Here is a 21774-nt window from a genome sequence, read left to right as displayed (position 1 = left end):
TACTGTGAAGTGTAATAAAATGAGGTATACCAGGCACATAATTATAAACATTTATAAGTTTTAGAGATATATGCTTTTTCATATACACAATTTTTTTAATGTGGCAAAAATATGTATAGTAACAGACCTTCAAATATCTTTTTTCTCTTTGCAAAAATTAAGAAGAGTTTGTTGTTCAGTCACATCCAACTGTTTTCAACCCCATGGACTGTAGGTTGCCAGGCTCCTCTGTCCATGGGATTGTCCAGGCAAGAATACTGGAGTGGATTGCCATTCCCTTCTCCTGGAGATCTTCCTGACTCAGGAATCAAACCCAGGTTTCCTGCATTGTAGGCAGATTCTTTACCTTCAAATCCTTTACCTAAAAATTAAGAAGCCAAAAGTAAATAAACTTAGGTTTAGCAATTAATGTTTTAGTGTATTATCTCATTTAGAAATGATCTAGATATTCAATGAATATCCATCAGTTCAGTTCAGTTCAGTTGCTTAGTCACGTCCCATTGCTTCCCCGTCTATTTGCCATGTGGTGATGGGACTGGAGGCCATGATCTTAGTTTTTTGAATGTTGAGTTTTAAGCCAGCTTCTTCACTCTCCTCTTTCACTTTCATCAAGATGTTCTTTAGTTCCTCTTCATTTTCTGCCATAAAGGTGGTGTCATCTGCACATCTGAAGTTATTGATATGACAATCTTGATTACAGCTTGTGCTTCATCCAGCCCAGCATTTTACATGATGTACTCTGCATATAAGTTAAATAAGCAGGGTGACAATATACAGCCTTGACATACTCCTTTCCCAACTTGGAACCAGTCCATTGTTCCATGTCCAGTTGTAACTGTTGCTTCTGGACAAGCATACAGATTTGAATATCCATAATTTAACTTAATATAACTTTAAGGCCTTGAGCTTCAGAACAGATTTAGGAAACTATTTTTAAGTAGATCTAATATTTCATTATATATATTATATATATTCATATATATTTCATTAATAAAAAACCAAGTATAAATTATTTTTCCTGTAGATAAATCAGGCAAATATTTTTAAAAAACCACAGAAGCAAAGAACCTAAAAGTTAAAACATGACTTTCTCCAATTTTTTAAACATACTGTTGTGTTTGACATACATCAAGCAATTTATTTTCATTATACATTCTGATTTTAAAATTTTACAATCTCAAACATCTAGTTGAGATAACATAAATTTTTTTGACTAGTAAATCCAAATATTAATAGAATACATTCTGTGTTTTCATTACGTTTAATGCTGACAACTCTGGAGACACAACTGCTTTTACTAAAACCAACAAACTTAAGCTAGCTTTCATCCCAGATGCTGTGTACCCGAGAAACATTTGGGTTAGTTTCTATATTTCTGAGAGTTTTATGAATACTTAAATTTATGTAAGCATTTATGTTTTAAGCCAATTAAATAGAACCCTTTTACAAAGTAATTTTGGCAATATCATCCAGAGATAGAAAAGTATTGCATATACACATAGACATACAGAGACAGATAGGAAAAGAGATGCTACAGTTTTCATTTTAAATCTTAGCCATGCATTAGGTATAAATACAGAAAAGCAAAATTTACAAACTTAAACAAGAGTTACCTTTGTCTTATTTTTTCCTTTCAATTTGACCTTCCCATAGGTAGCAATAGGATATGTGTTTAGGGTGAGTGCTGTCTAAAAAAATTCAGATATAAAAGTCTAAGTATTCAAGAATATACCTATTTTAGGGGCTTCCCAGGTGGTTCAGAGGTAAAAACATCTGCCTGCCAACGCAGGAGATGTGGGTTTGATCCTTGGGTCAGGAAGATCCCCTGGAGGAGGAAATGGCAACCTGCTCCAGTATGGACAGAGGAGCCTGGTGAGCTACAGTCCATGGGGTCGCAAGAGTCAGACACGACATACCTATTTCAGCTATGACTCAAAACCAACAAGCCTTTTTATGGCTTAAAATTCAATAAACCTTTTATGGCTTAACCACAGACATGAGAGGCATGCCCGGAGAGTAGAAAAAATGCAGCCCTCCGAAGACCAACAAAGTTCACTCACACAGATTTAGCCTAAGAATGCAAAGAGCTTCACTGTTACAAGCAGTAAGAACAGGGTTTGTGAAACTGTTGTCTCTTGCTTCCAACAGGGATTCGAAATGCTTCCAGCATTAACTAGCGAATCTGTAGCATCCAGTGGGCAATACTAGGATAAGGGCTTCCTAGCTCTAGGAAGACAGTGAAGGTAGAACAAAGGTTTCCTAGGGGCTGGAATCTCTAATTAAGACAAAGCTGGCAAGGTTGGACAATGAGAATGCTGCTTGTCATTTTGTGTCTTGACTTCTAGCCTGTTTGGCTGATTACCTGACTCAAGCCAACACTTGTACCATCCAGTCCAACTGGTAGAGACAAGATAGATTATTTTCACTAGTCACAAAGCCAAGCACTGATGACAAGAAACAAGATGAATGGGGCATCTCCTTTTATGATTTTTCTCCTTATGACAAATACTACGAAGAAACAGAAAAACAAAACAAACAAACAAAAAACAAAGATGAGCAGCCTGTGGATTATTGCCAATAGGTATTGGGAACCAAATTTACAAGACTCACAATTCAAAGAACAAATTTTCACATATATTTTTCTCCTGACAATCCACATTTAGAAAGGGAAAAGATAAGGAGAGACTTTTTATTTTTCTTGTTTTGATTGGGGTATGCAGGCAGAGATTTAAAGGACCAATGTGTAAGAACTGTTACCTTCTGCCAGTTTTTTGTCTGATGTCCCAGGATATCTGAGTGTCCCAACTGTTAAAATCCCAACCTTATCACCAAAAATTGTAGGGGAGGCAAAATTTTGCCTCTTATCTTCTTAAGGCTTTTTGGCTAGGCCTGAGAATTCAACTGTTGGAAGGGTAGGGCTGTGTTCCCTCCCTGTTGTTTGGCCTGAGGCCAAACTGTTGACCTACTCCTGGACACTCACAGGCAAGTCTGAATCAGTCTCTCACCGGCCTCCAAGGTCAAACTCCCTGGGGGTTCTCAGTCCCTTTGCCGGAACCCTAGGTTGGGAAATCAGTTGCAGGTCCCAGAACTTTCTTAACAGTGTGAGAATTTCTCTGGTATAATTTTTCTGCAGTTTGTGGGTCATCTGTTTGGCAGCTTTACGGCGGGGCTAAGGGTGACCTCCTCCAAGAGGGCTTATGTAACACGCTGGGTGTCCCAGGTCTGCTGCAGCCAGAGCCTCTGTCCCAGGGGCAGGTCACTGCTGACCCGTGCCTCCACAGCAGACACTCAAACACTCAAAGGCAAGTCTGGCTCAGTCTCTGTGGGGCCTCTAGGTCCTGACGCACACAATGTTTTGTTTGAGCCATCTGAGCATTGCTGGTGGGTATGATGTTTGATTCTAAATGCGATTTCACCCCTCCTGCCGTCTTGTTGGGGCTTTTCCGTTGCCCCTGGACATGGGGTATCTTTTTTTGGTTAGCTCCAACATTCTGCTGTCGATGATTGTTCAGCAGTGAGTTGCAATTTTGGAGTTCTCACAGAAGATGAGCACGTATCCTTCTACTCTGCCATCTTGTTTCTTGGCTGTATATTGTCACCCTGCTTATTTAACTTATATGCAGAGTACATCATGTAAAATGCTGGGCTGTATGAAGTACAAGCTGGAATCATGATTGCCAGGAGAAATATCAATAACCTCAGATATGCAGATGACACCACCCTTATGGCAGAAAGCGAAGAGGAACTGAAGAGCCTCTTGATGAAAGTGAAAAATGAGAGTGAAGTAGCTGGCTTAAAACTCAACATTCAAAAAACTAAGATCATGGCACCTGGTCCCATCACTTTATGGCAAATAGATGGGGAAACAATGGAAACAGTAACAGACTTCATTTTCTTGGGCTCCAAAATCACTGCAGATGGTGACTGCAGCCATGAAATTAAAAGACACTTGCTCCTTGGAAGAAAGTCTATGACCAACCAAGACAGCATATTAAAAAGCAGAGACATTACTTTGCCAACAAAGCTCCATCTAGTCAAAGCTATGGTTTTTCCAGTAGTCATGTATGGATGTGAGAGTTGGACTATAAAGAAAGCTGAGTGCCAAAGAATTCATGCTTTTGAACTGTGGTGTTGGAGAAGACTCTTGAGAGTCCCTTGGACTGTAAGGAGATCCAACCAGTTAATCCCAAAGGAAATCAGTCCTTAATATTCTTTGGAAGGACTGATGCTGAAGCTGAAGCTCCAATACTTTGTCCACCTGACTTGAAGAACTGATTCACTGGAAAAGACTCTGATGCTGGGAAAGATTGAAGGCAGGAGAAGGGGATGACAGAGGATTAGATGGTTAGATGGCATCACCGACTCAATGGACATGAGTTTGAATAAGCTCCAGGAGTTGGTGATGGACAGGGGAGCCTGGCATGCTGCAGTCCATGGGGTTGCAAAGAGTTGGACATGACTGAGTAAATGAACTGACTGACTAACTGATGTTAGGTAAAGTTGTCTCCAGACCAGATAAAAAACAAACATTTAATCATGTGGTTGAAAGAGTGAATTATGAGTTATAATTTTTAAATGTTTGAAAACAGTCTGGGGGAGAGAAAACTTACACAATGCTCAAACTGTACTTTTAAAAAAATACTATGTCGTTTATATTCATATATGAAAAAAAGGGCTATATTACTATGTTTACATACATACCAACAGTGGAAACAGAATTCAATAATGAATCACATCTAAATTTTATAAAAAAGATACAAACATTAAAAAATACTGATTGGTTATAGAAAGCAGAGTGCAATAGAAAGACATTCGGTATCATTTTCATTTCCAATAAAGAGCAGCACCCTCTGGGAAGAATCAAATCAGTGTTGGGGTCCTTTAATGGACCGGAACCTTGTGGTACGGAGTCAACGATAAGAAAGTGAAAGAGAGAAAGAGGCTGACATCCCTTGGTTTATGCAGAGGACCAATAAAGTCCTTGACACAGGACTTGCATCGCTCACGAAGGCACCAGGCGCCCTCTCAAGGGGGTCTTAGAAGCCCGGGCAGAAAAGTGAGCACGACGGGTCTCCACGCTCCAGAGAGTCAGCCAGAAAAAGAGAGAGAGAAAGAGAGAGAGAGAGAGAGAGACAGACAGACAAAAAAGACCCAGGGACCTAAGCTCTGATGGAGCAAACGTGCTTTAATGATTTTTCTATGAGTATATATAGGCTGCAGTACAAGAAACTTCTTTTGGGAATGATAGAGATCAGAAAACCAAATGTACAGCAACCGTTACCAAGGGAACAAGGGGTAATGTTAGTCACAAGGTCGGGAGACAATCCATATCTCAACAAAGGGGAAGGAGACTAAGCTGTTTTGTCCTAAGGAGAATGTTTACTAAAGGAGACTCATGCTTGCCTCACACAATGACCTCAGTCCCTGGGAGCAGCGTGCTGTTCTGCCTGAAGAGGGACAAAGGACTCATGAGAGACAGCATGTAGGAATCCTCCCGTCAAACATTCTCTGACAAAGCAGTTAGTAAGACTCCTTACACCCAAAAAAAATATGTACAAAGGAAAGCCAGTGATTGTACTGGTTTTATTACTTTTGCGAAACCATTAAAAAAAAGACCACAAAAATAGGTTGAGCACCAAAGAATTGATTCTTTTGAATTGTGGTGCTGGAGAAGACTCTTGAGAGTCCCTGTACTGCAAGGACATAAAACTAATAAATCCTAAAGGAAATCAATCCTGAATATTCATTGGAAGGACTGATGCTAAAGCTGAAGCTCCAGTACTTTGGCCACCTGATACAAAAAGCCAACACACTGGCAAAGACCTTGATGCTGGGAAAGATTGAGGGCAGGAGGAGAAGGGGACGACAGAGGATGAGATGGTTAGGCAGCATCACTGACTCAATACTCATGAACTTGAGCAAATCCTGGAAGATAGAGGGTGAAAAGAAAGTCTGGCATGCTACAGTCCATTGGGTCAGAAAGAGTTGGACACAACTTAGTAACTGAAAAATGACAAGCCATTTTTTCTTCCTAATACTCAATGCAAAGAAAGTAATATGAAGAAAAATATGCCCTCATTATTCACAATAAAAAGAGTCTGCTTCATTCTGCAGGCATGGCATATTGTTCAATACAGTACATATTGAGCACTTCATTGCTCAAGTGAATTAAAGTATCATTTTGATTCTGAGCCACTAAATAGGATCTCATGCATATTTGGTGACTGGACTAACTGCATAGGAGCTGTGATAGACTGAACCTTCTGTGATCTCACTAAATAAGAAAAAGCCCTACACAAGAAAAGATAACAATCAATCTGTTCATAAATTCTATCTATAGGCTCTTTCACCAGTGTAAGGTGGAAAAGGGGCCCTTTCTTGTTGTGGCCTAAAGACTGATGGATTGATAGTGTGTCTGAAATGATGATGGTAAGAAACTGCCAGATTAAGAAATCCACAATTTGTCTCAATTCTTCAAATAATGGAGCAATTTCCTTTTCTAGGCTGACAATTAGTACTGTATTAGCATTAGTGCTGGCTATGAAACTCACCACCTAAGGTAAAGGATTGAATTCAACCACCTGGTATGTGTTATAGTAACAGATGATACACCTTTCTTTTTTGAAAGTCTGAGTTTTCCCCCTTGGTCTTTTGTAAGGGCAAAAGTAGACAAGAAACCAGGTCTCAAAGCATGCTCTGGAGCGTTATCACTGGTCACTTTAATGATAAGCACTCCATCTCTGACACAACAGTAGCATGGAGCCTTTCAACACTTGGTAATTATACAGGAAACGTTTCAGGTCATCCACAATAACGAACCGCTTTCTCCAACAGGATTAATCTCCATGCCTGGGTTTCTGGGCTGCCTGGTTCTCTGAGCTGTCTCTTCAGGGACAGCTTCTGGGATAGGTTCCTCTAAATGCTGCCGTCACATGATTTGCCTGTTTTTTTTTTTTAATAACAGGCTTTATGTTTAAAGCAGACCAATTCTGGATGTCATAATTGTATGCAGCCAAGGTAGAGAACACCAAAAGAATTGCAGAGAATAATTGTGCTCACTAGAAATTTGACTCTTGAGAAAAGCTGCCTAAAACTCTTTCTATGCTGTGCTCGGTTTATACCATGAAAGCGCATTTCTGATGTATTCTAGATAGTTGTAATGGGTTGTTTACTGCAGCTACAAAATTGTGTTCCCTTTCGTTTAATCAAAGAAGTTACTTTTAAGTAGTTCACACTTTGTTATGAAATCTATAAAAATGAAGCATGGTGGTAATAACTTTTAACCCCATGAGTTGCATGAGAGACATAGGCAAGATTCTGTGCTACTCATTGTGGGGAATACAAAGATGAATAAGGACAAAGCAAAATGACCTGATTTTGTTTTGGAGGAGGCAAATGTGGCACTGTAGAAAGATTATGGAATTTTGCATCAAATAGGCCTAGATTTCAACCCCACTTCTGCCACCTAATACATATGTGATTTTGGGCAGATTACTTGTCTCATTGAGCCCCAATTTTCTCTTCCACAAAATTCAGATGAATAAATGAATAGTTGCATAGAGTTGCAAAGATGGAGTGAAGAACCTCAAAAGAACTGTTTAATGAAACTTTGACAGAACAATATATGAGTTAGAAAATGTTATCAATACATACCATAAGAAAAGTATTTCCTTACAGCAGGAAGATGTACTATTTGAATAAAAAAATTATAGCTTGATCTTGTCTTCTGTTTTTAAAGAAGTTATGACAGTCTGAGGGAATGCATAAACTTCATCAGTAACATATGTGTTTTTCGTGTCTATTCCTATGTATATTCTCAGCAATATATAGTAACCTTAGGCTGTAAACTACTATAATACATTTCTGACTTGGTGTAATTTACTTTTATTTACCGAACTATACAGTTTCCTGGGTTTATAACTTAGGTAGGCCATAAAGTAGGCAGCTCAGTAAACTTATGTAGGTTTCAATTAGGTGCAGCACCCTGGGTGCTTTTGTTCTACTGAGTGTCAGGCAATGAAACAGCCTGTAAATCTTCTGAAACATCTTAGCCCACCCTTAAAGCACCAATCTGTGAGTTTTAGTCACCGTGCCAGGAACTTCACTCGTTTTAAATTCTCACAATCCTTTTTTTTTCCTTCCTATAGTTTCTACTTTTTGAATTATAGCTAAATCCCAGTGGATTGTTTATACCGTGGGCGTCCCATGAAGCCTAAGGTTATAGTAATATTATGACAAGAGTTTTTCTCACAATCCTTTTATCATTAAAAAAATTGAGATATTTATATATAAAGTGCGTTGGGTGCACTACATCTTAATTGTACGACTCGGAGAATTTTTACCGAGGCATACACCACCTCAGTAACTACCACCTGGAACAAGAGGCAAACGCTCCCAGCTACCCTGAAGGTGCCCTGGGCCCCTTCCATTTCCCCTCCTACCTCCGTGAGGTAAACATTACTCTAATTTTTCTCACCATGGATAAGTTTTATATGAAATTATTCTGGAAGAAGTGTTAAGTAAATATCTGGCCCAGAGTCCCGCGGGGCTGGACTAGACGTACGCTAGGTTCCCTCTCTCTAGAGCACCTCGCGGAGGCTCCAGGGGACCACAGAGCGGCGGCTCGGCTCTCACCGACCCGAACCAGCCCCGCCAAGACGAGCACCGGGCCTCACGTAGACAGTGCGGGAGCACGCCACAATGGCTACCCGCCGTCCCTCGGACCCGCTTCGCCGCATCTTCCCCGCCTTTCCAACCGGCGCCGCTTCCAGGCGACGGGCAGCCCGGGCGTGGCCGTGGGCGAGACCCGCTGGAACGCTAGCGGCCAGCGGGGGCGCTCCTGAGCTGGGGATGTGGGGGGCGCGCCCATTGGCTGAACTTGCCCCGCGGGCAGGCCGGCTGCAGAGCCCACCTCCCGGCCCCCTCTCCGCTCTCCCATTGGCCCTTCGCGTCCCACACGCGTCCACTCCCTTCCCCCTCCCGCCCGGATGGAAACGGGGTTGAGGGGGTGGGAGGCCAGAACCCGGAGGAGGGTGAGCGGTCCTCTGGTAAGGGGCGCGGGAGAGCCAATCAGGACAAGACTTGGAGAAAAGGCGCCGCGCCAGCCAGTCACATTCCGAGGTCCGGGTCGGGACCGGCTGACGCGAGTACTGGCCACAGCCAATGGGCTTGCCACTACCCATCCGCTCTTCAGCAGCCGGTCGGGGCGGTGGAAGAGCGGGTGAGGAGAGCGCTACGGCGACGGCGGCCTCACTGGACGGCCGGGAGGAAAGCGAGGCCAGAGCCTTTGCGACTAGGTGAGAGGCGGGAACCCCGGGCAGGAGAGGCGGGCTGCGGGCCCCTCCTCTCCTGGCCCGGGCCGCGGCTCTGGGAGCTGTGGAGACAGGCCCGGTTGAGGCGGGGGCAGTACGCGCCGCCCCGCCCCAACCCCCACCCCCTGCTGCCCGGAGCCGGGGGTGCAAGCTTCTGCCGGAGGGTCTCCGCGCGGCTTGGCGGGGCCACCGCCCTCTGGAGGGCCAGGACCCAGAGCGGAGCCGTAGGGAGGGGCCTGGTTTGCAGACGGGGAGCCTGGGGGCGCCGCCTGGGGCGGGGAAGCTGCGTAGAGGTGGCGAAGGTGGGGCAGGATAGTTAACGCAGGAGCAGGTTTGTGCGCTCGAGGGTGGCAGTGAAAGGAGGCCTGTGATGGAAGGATTCTGGATCTGGGGACCAAGAAAGTGATGGGAATAGGGTGATGCTCAGAAAAGGGAGTCCTCGGAGAAGGTGTGGAGCCAGGGCGCGTGTTTGGCCTCTCGGAAATCGGCATTGACAGAGAGTGGGAGGAAATCAACTGGGAGTGACGGAAAGAGGCTTGGGACACGCGGGTCCAGAGTACGAGGCACTTCCTAAAGCCGGAAGGTGACTGAGAGGCGAAGGTTTTAGGTGAGGTGTGGGTGCACGCTGTTTGACTAGAAGGCGTCAGGAGGCCAGTTAGGAGAAAGTATACAGGGAGCAAAGGAGATAGGTTTATGTGTGGTAGCTGAAGGGTGTAGGTTTATGTGTGGTAGCTGAAGGGTGTGGATCTTTTATGAGTAAGTCAGCAAACGGACCAAACTGTCCGTTTGGTCAGGTAGGAGACAAAAAGCCAGGGCAATAGGTTCATTCACTACTCACTTCAGTTCAGTTCAGTCTTTCGTCTTTCACAGTTATTGACGTGTCAGACTCTTTGCGACCCCAAGAACTGCAGCACGCCAGGCTTTCCTGTTCGTCACCAACTCCCGGAGCTTACTCAGACTCATGTCCATTGAGTCGGTAATGCCATCCAACCATCTCATCCTCTGACATCCCCTACTCCTCCCGCCTTCAGTTTTTCCCAGCATCCAGGTCTTTTCCAATGAGTCAGTTCTTCACATCAGGTGGCCAGAGTATTGGAGTTTCAGCTTCAGCATCAGTCCTTTTAGGATTGACTGGTTGGATCTCCTAGCAGTCCAAGGGACTCTCGAGTCTTCTCCAACACCACAGTTCAAAAGCATGAATTCTTTGGCGCTCAGCTTTCTTTATAGTCCAACTCTCACATCCATACATGACTACTGGAAAAACCATAGCTTTGACTAGACGGAGCTTTGTTGGCAAAGTAATGTCTCTGCTTTTTAATATGCTGTCTAGGTTGGTCATAGCTTTTCTTCCAAGGGGCAAGTGTCTTTTAATTACATGGCCACAGTCACCATCTGCAGTGATTTTGGAGCCCAAGAAAATAAAGTCTCTCACTGTTTCCATTGTTTTCCCATCTATTTGTCATCCATGGCCAAATGCTCAGACCTGTTAACTCTCACTTCTGAGGGTGATTGCCCTCCTCTCCAACCCCTGTGACAGTTCATCTCATTGTTTTGCCTCAGCAGGAGCTCATCCTCCCAGAAGCAATGGCACAATTATTGTTTCCTTTTGATTGGATGACAGTGAGGTATCATTTAGTCCAACGTGTAGGTTTAAAGATAACATGAGAGGATACTTAAGAAATTCTGCCCTGCAGGGGAATTTCTCAACTGTCTGTGTAATGTAAAAGCAATATAAGGTCTCTTATAGTAACACAATAAGAATGAACACAGGTAGTCCTGTTGCTGTATAAGAGTCAAACATTTTGATACAGAATTCGATTGTGTATCGTGCATGTTGGGAAATTGTTCAGCCTTGGGAGAGTTTTGTAGTTAGATAGGTTCAAAGTTCCTTTCAGTTAGAGGAAAGATTAACTTGGTATCATTGTTACTTTCTTACTGTTTAAAGCTTTCGAATTTTTATTTGGGGGTGTGGGAAGAGAAAAGTTAGAAAATGAAATGGTCCATTAATGCATTTCAATTGAATTTAAGCAGGAGAAGGTGATTCCCACTAAGGTGTAATTTCTGCTTGAGGGTAGGGCAAAAGGATTATGAAGAATTAAATACTTCTTTACCAACATAGGGCTTCCCTTCCCTTCAGCTGGTAAAGAATTGGCCTGCAATGTGGGAGACCTGGGTTCAATCCCTGGGTTGGGAAGATCCCCTGGAGAGGGGAAAGACCTACCCACTCCAGTATTCTGGCCTGGAGAATTCCATGAACTGTATGTGTATAATTCATGGGGTTACAAAGAGTCAGAACCAACTCAGCGACTTTCACTCACTCACTCACCAACATAAAATAATATAATATTAAGGACAAAAACCAAAGAGGGCATTTGTTGTATGTTTCTTTATTAACCACATACCAAAGCATTGTAGGTAATGGACCATTCTTTAGGATGTAGGAATACTTTTGTGGAAGTAATTTCTTGGTAATGTTATTTACTGATCACATTTTACTCTTAGTATAACAGAATACCTAAGTGCTGAGGTGCTGAGGCGACTGGGAGCAGAGGAGTAATCTCAGTGGTGTGGAGTTAATCAGGGAAAGTTTCCTGAAAGAGGTGAGTGTCGAGCCATCTTTTGAACTAGGAGTTGGGGTGTGGGTTTTTGCAAGACAGGATGATATTCCAGTAGTATGGACATGTTATAAGCAACTGTGGGCAAGAGTGACAAATTAAAAATGGTTTTAAGGAGTTAGATTTGATTGAAGATTTAAGGGTGTGGAAATCAACTAAGTCTTGTTATAGCCTAATTGATAAATGATGGTTTTGTATGGTGGCTACATAGAGAGAGAACTTCAAATACTTAATGATGGCTTGGAGATGGTAATAAAGAAATGAGTACAAGAATTTTTTTTGATAGTTATGGTAAGAAGGATATGGTGAAAATAAGTTGGATTGTTCACAGTTAGATTTAGTGTTCAAGCATATATAGTAATAAATATTTTTGATTCTTGTGCTAGATTATGTTAATATTAATAGCAAAATTTATTGGGTACTACTGTGTGCCAGAAGCTATTTTGAACTTTCCAAGCCTCATCTTCCTTTGATTATCTCTACTTTATAGATGAGAGAGTTAAGGTTCAGAGAGATTTAATTTAACCAGGGTCATACAGCTAGTAAGTGGCAGGTCAGGGTTGGCAAACGCAATAAGTGAATGTGAATTGGACACCTGCTTTGTGCCAGGCATTGTGTTAAGTGCTGGTGATTCAAAGTTGGCAAGCAAATTCAAGGTCAGGCCTGAACCATTTTTAGAGATTGTCAGGAGTTAACAGAAGAGAGCTAGTGAAGAAATAGAAAAAGATTAGTTGGAGAGACTTTTGTTGACACTGAGAAATACACCGTTTAGGGAAACTTAGGATAGAGTTCTACTAAAGAGGAAGTTACCAGTAGCAAAATATGTAGCTGAGAGACTCAGAAGAACAAAGATTGAGAAGAAACCATTGAGTTAAGTAAGGAAAAAACTAGTGTGAATTTAATCTCAAGAAAGCCAAAATAAAGACATTGAAATACAGGCTGGTAGTTAATTGTGTTTAGTGGCAAGTGCTCTATACAAATTTAAAGTTTGGTATGATCACAATTATGGTCAAATTCATAGGAAAGATGTTGGTATGTCCCTTTGTAATATTTTAATTATTGGCTGGTAAGGTGATGGATAATTTAAAAATGCTGGTGCTCTTTGTATTTCTCCAAGTTTATAAAAACAAGCATTGTTATTTTTATAATTAGTGGGGGGAAACTGTTCAACTAATATGAACTAATAGTGAGGGAATATGTGGGTGGCCTAGTCTATGTTTGGGATAGGAAGGAAAATAGTATTGTTTCAGTGTCTACTGCATATGTGCCACTTTGATGGGCACAGTTCCTTCTTGAAAATGAATTATTATTGGAAACAACCTGAAACTGTACATTTGCCTAATCTGAAGGATCCGGTTACTAAAGCACTCTGAATCATACATAGATATATGGTCTTGGCTTTTCTGAATATTGTGTAATGAATGAACTTAAGGTTAAAAAAACCAGACCTTACAAATCACACACTGAGTCATTTTATCTATCTTTTTGGCCTTCCCTAAACCTACATGTAGCCCTTCCTTGCTCCCACTTGTGGATTTATAGTTCGTCTCTTCAGTGTGTTTGTAATGGGCTTAGAGTATCAGTTCAGTATAGCTACATGAAAGTGCTGAGTTTACATATAACAAATTTAACCTAAACACTTAGAATTTGTCATGTTTTCTGTTCCCAATTTGAAGAAGAAATGAGATACATTTCAAGAAAATTATCTTTTCTTAAATAATCATTCCAAAGCAAATTAGAAATATTTGTCCTAGTATAGATGTATTCCAACCTTGTAAGTCAAGAGTGGGATGTAGTTTTTAGTTTAATTTCATTTGGCGCATAGGAATTGTAGGAGGAAACTGTTTAATCTAGCCACTGTACTATGCTCCTTAAATAAATTATTAATATTACATTTGATTCTCATGCAGTTCTCTAAGGTGGATATTTCATTTTATGAAGAGAATGAGATTCGGAGAATTTGTAACTTTCCAAATGCCAGAGAGCCAAGTGGCAGGGCTCAGATTCAAATTTTGCTCTTCCTGGTCCCACAGCTCATGCATCTGAAATATATGGCTAGAAGGACTTGTTTATTAGTACATATGACTGAAAAGAATACCACATAGCTTTAGGTATTTAGTAACTTTTCCTTACCTTTGAAGATGGGACTCTTGCTCTGCGTGTTTGTGCCTTGTGACATAGGGTTTTAAATAACAGTGATTTTTGTGTCTCAGAGGGTACATTATATTTTATTGCTTTAGAGGTATATGGTTTCACATTTTAGTATTTTTTGAAATGAAGTTTTTACAGTGTCTATATTTCTTTAAAAATGTTTGTGAAATGGATACTATGTCTTAAAGTCAGATGTGTCTCAGAATTAAGGAAGTGTGGTATGTGCATGTAGTCTTCGTGTATAACTGTTTCAGCAGTTTCTTTGCATTTTCTTCCGTCTTCCACCTTTACTTAGTCTATTACTTTTTTTTAGTATGGTATAATACAGAATTGAAGTGTATACTAATAATAAAATAGTCATTCTCTTCAGGTAGTGAATATTATAGTGTAGAAGAAAAAATTTTGATACAGAAAATTTACATTGCACTGTGAATCAGCAGATCTGAATTTTAATGTTGGTTTTGTTAGCAACTTGATGTGTAACTTGAGGCAAGTCACTTCCTCTCTCTGACCTTGAGGTTCCTCATCTGTAGAGCGGAATGAGGAGGGGAACTTATAGACCTGTCTAACTTGAAGAAACTGTATGCCTTTTTTCTTATTAAAAAATGTGAAAGTCTTAAAGCCCTTTCTTAAACAACTGTATTTGTTGCTTTTTACTTTTTTTTCTCTCTTCATCTACTGTCTTCCTTCCCTGCCCATTTTTTCCCTGGATACTTGAGGATATTTTCAGATTCTTGTTTCATTAGAGAGTATGAATTACTTTTTATATCTTCTTCAAGACAGACTATCTGAGAAAGTGGGTAAACAGTAAGTAGTTAAATGAGTGAATGAATATGTTTTATCTGGGTTAATAAAAGAATCGTTTAAATAAAACATCATCAAAGAGTTGTTGAGGTTTCATTGAGAAGTAATACTGCTCCCTTTCACATGAAGAATGAAATAAATATGTTTATAAAAGTAAGTATTTGCTCTCTACTGGGCAGATGTACAAAGAAGAAAGTTCCTAAATCTGTTTTTAAAAAGCTCTCTGTTCTAAGAGGCAAGACAGACTTCTTTAAACTTTATATTATGGAAAATTGCAAGCAGAGTTTAAAGAAGTCTGCCTTGCGTGATAGAACAGAGAGCTTTTTTTTTTTTTAATTATTTAATTGGAGGCTAATTACTTTACAATATTGTGGTGGTTTTTGCCATGCATTGACATGAATCAGCCACAGGTGTACAGGTTTCCCCCCATCCTGAACCCCCTCCTACCTCTTTCCCCACTCTATCCCTCTGGGTTGTCCCAGAGCACTGGCTTTGAGTGCCCTGTTTTATGCATCAAACTTGTGCTGCTCATCTGTTTTACATATGATAATATACATGTTTTAGTGCCATTCTCTCATATTGTCCCATCCTTGCCTTCTCCCACATAGTCCCAAAGTCTGTTCTTTACATCTGTGTCTCTTTTGCTGTCTTGCATATAATGTCATCATTACTGTCTTTCTAAATTCCATATATGTTTGTTAATACACTGCATTGGTGTTTCTCTTTCTGACTTACTTCACTTGTGTAATAGGCTTCAGTTTCATTCACCTCATTAGAACTGACTCAAATGCATTCTTTTTTTTTTTATAGCTGAGTAATATTCCATTGTATATACATACCACAACTTCCTTATTCATTTGTCTGCCAATGGACAGATAGGTTGCTTCCATGTTCTAGCTATTGTAATCAGTGCTACAGTGAACACTGGGGTACATATGTCTCTTTCAGTTCTGGTTTCCTCCGTGTGTGTGCCCTGCAGTGGGATTGCTGAGTCGTATGGCAGTTCTGTTTCTAGTTTCTTAAGTAATCTCCACACTGTTCTCCATAGTGGCTGTACTAGTTTGCATTCCCACCAACAGTGTAAGAGGGTTCCCTTTTCTCCACACCCTCTCCAGCATTTATTGTTTGTAGACTTTTTGATGGCAGCCATTCTGACCAGCGTGAGATGGTACCTCATTGAGGTTTTGATTTGCATTTCTCTGATAATGAGTGATGTTGAGCATCTTTTCATGTGTTTGTTAACCATCTGTATGTCTTCTTTGGAGAAATGTCTGTTTGTTTCTTTGGCCCATGTTTTGATTGGGTCATTTATTTTTCTGTTATTGAGCTGCATGAGCTACTTGTATATTTTGGTTTGCTACTATTTTCTCCCATTCTGAAGGCTGCCTTTTCACCTTGCTTATAGTTTCCTTCGTTGTGCAAAAGCTTTGAAGTTTAATTAGGTCCCATTTGTTTATTTTTGTTTTTATTTCCATTACTCTGGGGCGTGGGTCATAGAGGATCTTGCTGTGATTTATGTCAGAGAGTGTTCTGCCTATGTTTTCCTCTAAGAGTTTTATAGTTTCTGGTCTCACATTTAAATCTTTAATCCATTCTGAGTTGGTAAATCATCTGTCTGCAATGCAGGAGACCCGGGTTCGATTCCTGTGTCAGGAAGATCCCCTGGAGAACGAAATGGCAACCCACTCCAGTATTCTTGCCTGGAGAATCCCATGGACAGAAGAGCCTGGTGGGCACAGTCCGTGGGATTGCAAGAGTCGGACATGACTTAGCAACTAAACCACCACCACCACAATGTTGTTAGAAAGTTTTGTTCTTTTACAGGTGGTTGATCAGTTTTCCCAGCACCACTTTAAGTTAAAGAGATTTTCTTTTCTCTGTTGTATTTTTTTTGCCTCCTTTGTCAAAGATAAGGTGTCCATAGGTACATGAATTTATCTCTGGGCTTTTTGCTTTTTTCCATTGATCTGTCTTTGTGCCTGTACCATACTGTCTTGATGACTGTAGCTTTGTAGTATAGTCTGAAGTCAGGCAGGTTGATTCCTCCAGTTCCATTCTTCTTTCTCAAGCTTGCTTTGGCCATTCGAGGTTTTTTGTGCTTCCATACAAATTCTGAAATTATTTGTTCTAGTAGAACAGAGAGCTTCTTAAAGACAGATTCAAGAGCTTTCTTCTTTGTATACATTTTATACATGCATATCACCAGCTTTAACAATTTTCAGCTTGTGGTCAATCCTTTTTATCTGTATCCTCACTCACTCCCCTTGCCCCCCTCGCCTTTTAAATTTTGAAGCAAGTCCTAGACATTTTTACCAGTTGTTAACCGTACAGCTTGATAAGTGAAACAGTAGACATGCTAATCTAACTGAAGTGGAAATTTCTTTGTGTAAATATATTTGAGACTTGTATGTTATAGTGTTTTGAGCAAGAGAAATTAGATATAATTTACTATGTGACAGGGATAAGTAGTTGGAGAGACTTGACTATATATATATAGTCATATATATATAGACATATATAAAACAGAATATAGTAACATCAGGTCATGTGCTTGGACTAGAGACTCTAAATGGGAAATGACATTGGTGAGGTGTGTGATATGTGTGTATGTAAATGTTAACCATTTGACAGTTTTAAGATTACTTTGAAATATCTCCTGTAGGTCATTCTTGTCTTTTATGGAATTTTTGCCAAAAAATGTTGGCATGGCAGTCATTTGAGAACTCCTTCTTGAATGTAAGGAATTCATACCACTGTATCTTACTATTTTGGAGTATTGACCTAAAAACTTTGAACTGTTAGCTGCAAATTAACGTTTTAAAATATCTCCCATAATGCAGAGTTTTAGTCAAAGGTCATAAACCCCTTTGAGCATCTCCTCATAGCTTTGTGCTGTCTCTTCTCCTCAGAAAAAATACACATATGCACAGTTTTTCATACAGTTTCAGGGGGCTGATAAGCCTTTTAAAATACATTCAGATATCTTTGCATGTTTGTATGATAGAGATTCTGGTTTGTTAATTCATTCTTTAATGTTTAGGCAGAAAGCATATTGGTAAAATTCAACTTAAATTTATTTCTATGTGCTCCTGACCTTTTACAAACAAGTGTTTTTCATTATTGAGTGAAATTATAAATTTCATTATGCAAATGCTTAATTTTTTAAAAGACCCATTCTTAATTGGATTCTTGGGGAAGAACAAGCTGTAGCCAATTTAATGAATATATAGGAATGATTTTACCAAAGATTTTGGAATAAGTGTGTGGAACTTTATATAGTGGCTGCTGTCCATCCTGAATTAACATGAGATAGAATATGACTTAAGAATGAATACATAAATACTGCTTTTTCAGAGGTAAAGGAAAGAACTTTGACTTTTGTTGCCCTTAAATAGTTCAGGTCTGTGGAGGAAATGATCTGTTAAAGTATTTTGAGGTTCACATTTGTGTTAAAAAAAAGTCTTAGATATGATACACGGGCTTAGAAACATGTATTGGTCTGACAAGGGATTAATTTTCAGTAGAGCCCTGAGATCATAAGTATTTATTGTGCATCTAGTGTGACGGATGGTTCTAAATACATTTCTGAGAAGTATAGGGTTTTAAAAACTTGTGAATAGTAGCTAATAGTATTGGGTTGGCCAAAAAGTTCATTCCAGTTTTTCTGTACCACCTTACGGGAAAATCTGAGTGAACTTTTTGGCTAACTCAATATAATCATAATTATGGGTATTAGCGTGAGCAGAATCCTTAGGAGATAGGAACAGATCAGTTAGCTGCTAAATGGGACATTTGACTCTGCAGAGCGGGACATTTGACTCTGCAGAGCAGAACATAGATTGTTTGAAGATCAGTGAATATTGGTTGTATGGCTTTAAAGTGATAACCCTTGTGACCCATTTGAGTTAATAATTTTCTGAGTATCTAATGTATTAACTGGGAAATAGCATCTTCTAATACATGGTAATATCTAGACTTTGAGAAGTAGAAGAGGATTTATCCATCACTGGTTTAACCTTCTCTTCAGTAAATTCTGTGGATGATCAGAGCAGTTAATTGACTTGCCCAAGGTCAGGTGCAGTGTTGCTCTTATTATCTTGACTCTCTTCATTATGGATCTCAGTTTCTGGAGAAGGAAATATCTTAATACTAGAGTTTTTAGCATTGTGACTTTGATTCTCAATTGATAAATTGACCAAGAATTCTCTGAATTTTTAAACTCTAATATTTTTACTTTGCTGTATATGTTCTAATCCCATCTTTAGCACAATAACCTGTGGTCACAAGGCTTAATAGGGTAGGGTTCTTAGAAGCACTAAGTCACTTTCAGAGCTAGAAAAAGATAAAGAGTCCACAAAATCATCAAACACTTCCCTCCTTTTTTCTGTATCTTTCTGTGCTTGACAGCATTTTGTTGCAAGCTGTACATATGAACCTGGCAAAGTTCTTTTTTTGTTGTTGCAAAATTGGAAGATAGTTGCTTTGCAGTGTTGTGTTGGTTTCTGCCATACGGCAACGTTAATCAGCCATAATGATACATATATCCCCTCCCTCTTGAACCCCAACCCCCGTCAGCCCACAACTTCCCTCACCCCACTCCCCAGTCATCAGAAAGCAGAACCTGGAAAGTTTTAAAGATAGACCAGGAAAAGAGTTTTGAGAAGAGACTTTGTTGTGGGATTAAGTTGTTTTAAGACCTTCCCGGAAGCTTCCTACCCAAAACTTGAGACTGGAGGGATCATTGACATTCAAGATGAGAGAAGTTATTATTACTTCCACAAAGGGCCCTAATTCCAAGTCCTTATGCCATATTTGGTTGGTGTGGACATGGTGACCAGGGAGAAGACCCGCCCGTACATTAGTGGCCCCATAGCTAAGGTGAGGCCTTTTAGAACAGTGACCGCCCAGCTCTTTTAATCCCAGCCCTTTAGCTGGGTCATTCTGTAGCTCAGTAATTCCTTCTTTTTAGTGGAGTAATAGCAACTAAATTGTCAAGGTATAAGCATTTTGGGGGAGAGGAACTGTCTTCAGCAGTTAAGAATATGGATGGTTCCTAATTGAATGACAAAAAATGTATTTATCTTAAAGTTTAGACTAGCTAGAAAACTAGCTAGGTCTCAAATTCTGGTGATGGAATTGTGTAACACATTTCACAGGTTTATTAAAACAACTAAAATAATGAAGTTCAACTAATGGTAATTTTTTATTAGGAATAAGAATAATTAAAATTAAAAACCATGACCAGCTAAAGACAACACAGTTTTACTAACGATGTTTGATTGTTCCTCTTGAAAATTACATAATTCCATGTTTTGAGTGTGTGTATTTGGTGCTTTGCTGCATCGTGAGTTGCAGCACCCAGAATTAGTAATTGTATAGCAACTGAAGTCTTTGGTACTGAAGTCTTTGGTACATTCTAATAGCATACTCACTTTTGCAACTCTTAATAACTGGCTTAATGGTTTATTCAGAGTAGTCTTGAGGCTCAATGGAATGCTTTCTAAATCATTTGTAGTTCGTGGGAGGTTTGGCTCATGTTTGTACAGTCATTACTTCAGAAGGCTGGTGTGGTAATCGATGAGCTTCTCAGACACTTTGCTTTTTTAGCCACATTTGGAAATTTGTGAAAGGCCAGGCTTTCAAAGAGGTCTACTTTCTTTACCTAAGGACTTTTTGTAGGTCTTTGATATGCTAATGTGTTTTGTAACTCTCCTGGTTGGGGCTAAAGTGTACAATTTCCCAGTCCCATTTACCACGATTTGGAAAATGCTGCCTTGACTGAATAGAGCCTGTTTTTAAGTCTTGGGAACAGATTGAGAAGACTTCTTAAGAAAGTGACACAAAAACAAGAAATACAGCATATAGCAGGAGCTTCAAAGCACTTTTATATCGTTAAGGACATTTGCTATTGTAATCAGACTGAATATAAACTCTTTTAAACAAAGTCTGACTACTTCTATAACCAGTGAAATATCTGATTCTGTCAACTTGTTCTTAAAATTACTAATCTTCATGAATAGGCTTTGATAGCTTTAAGTTAGACCACATAGGGTACATGATTGATAATCTGCCTGAGTCAGTTTTTTGGATAAACGTGTGTGTAGTCTCCATGGAATGATCAGGGTATACCTGGAACATTTTCCTGTTAAAGTTAATTTTACTGAATAATTTGAAGTATATATATATATTTTTATTTCACATAAACATTCTTAGTTTATTAATCATCTCATGAAAAATTTGCACAGTCACTGCAGAATCTTTATTCCTTCTGTTGTCCAATCTCCAGCTCACTTTTTGCCAGCACCACCATTGGCCTTTGCAGTCCTCTTGACTTCCTTCATTGTGTTCTTTGTTCCTTTTGCTGTTTTCTTGAGGTCTTTTCCTATACAGGCCATATCTTGCATGTCAGTGTTTGGGTTCATTTTTCTTTCTATAATTTAAGGAATAGTAAAACCTGCCAAAGCCAGTTGTCTTGCCACTACCAAAATGGATTCTGAATCCAAATTCAAAGATGATATCTGGTGTGGTCTTGTACATTTTGGCTAGTTTTACCTAAATTTCTATCTTAGCTATTTTTGCCTTCCCAGGGTGAAGGATGTTGATGATGTCACGCGAGTGTATGTTCCTCAGTTCTTTGTCTCGTCACAACAAAAATTTGGAGTGATGGACATTAAAGCCCCTTGGCGGGTCACAGCTCTTGGAGAACAGACCGTGTTATAGCTCTTAAATAAATCAGTGTTACAGCTCAGTGTTACAGCTCTATTTATTTAGATAATAGCAGGAAAATCCATCTTTGAGGCGTGAGGGCATGTCGATCCAAAGACTCAAAGAGAAGATCACCCCATCGCATGGGGGGGTGGAGAGAGAGAGAGAGAGAGAGAGAGAGAGAGAGA

At 40.0% G+C, this 21774-nt stretch overlaps 1 protein-coding gene and 1 pseudogene across 3 annotated transcripts in view; one reads left to right on the top strand and one right to left on the bottom strand.

The window, feature by feature from the left end:
* Positions 1–6176: 6176 nt before the first annotated feature.
* On the bottom strand, positions 6177–8429 carry LOC122701770 (annotated as a pseudogene).
* Positions 8430–9065: 636 nt separating this feature from the next.
* FAR1 (fatty acyl-CoA reductase 1) overlaps positions 9066–21774 on the top strand; it is a 74899-nt gene continuing 62190 nt past the window's right edge. The window contains exons 1-2 of one of the 3 annotated variants that reach the window (XM_043902603.1): positions 9166–9296; positions 11814–11911. Coding sequence is in view for 2 of the 3 variants with exons in the window: in XM_043902593.1 (XP_043758528.1) it covers positions 9163–9296 (134 nt within the window). In the remaining variant the exon portion in view is untranslated. Of the gene's footprint in view, positions 9297–11813; positions 11912–21774 lie in introns of all 3 variants that reach the window. The other 2 variants (XM_043902593.1, XM_043902585.1) reach the window with 2 other exon arrangements.

This window comes from Cervus elaphus, chromosome 1 (genome assembly GCF_910594005.1).
Source record: "Cervus elaphus chromosome 1, mCerEla1.1, whole genome shotgun sequence".
Classification (NCBI taxonomy): Eukaryota; Metazoa; Chordata; class Mammalia; order Artiodactyla; family Cervidae; genus Cervus; species Cervus elaphus.
This window is presented reverse-complemented; position numbering and strand designations above follow the sequence as displayed.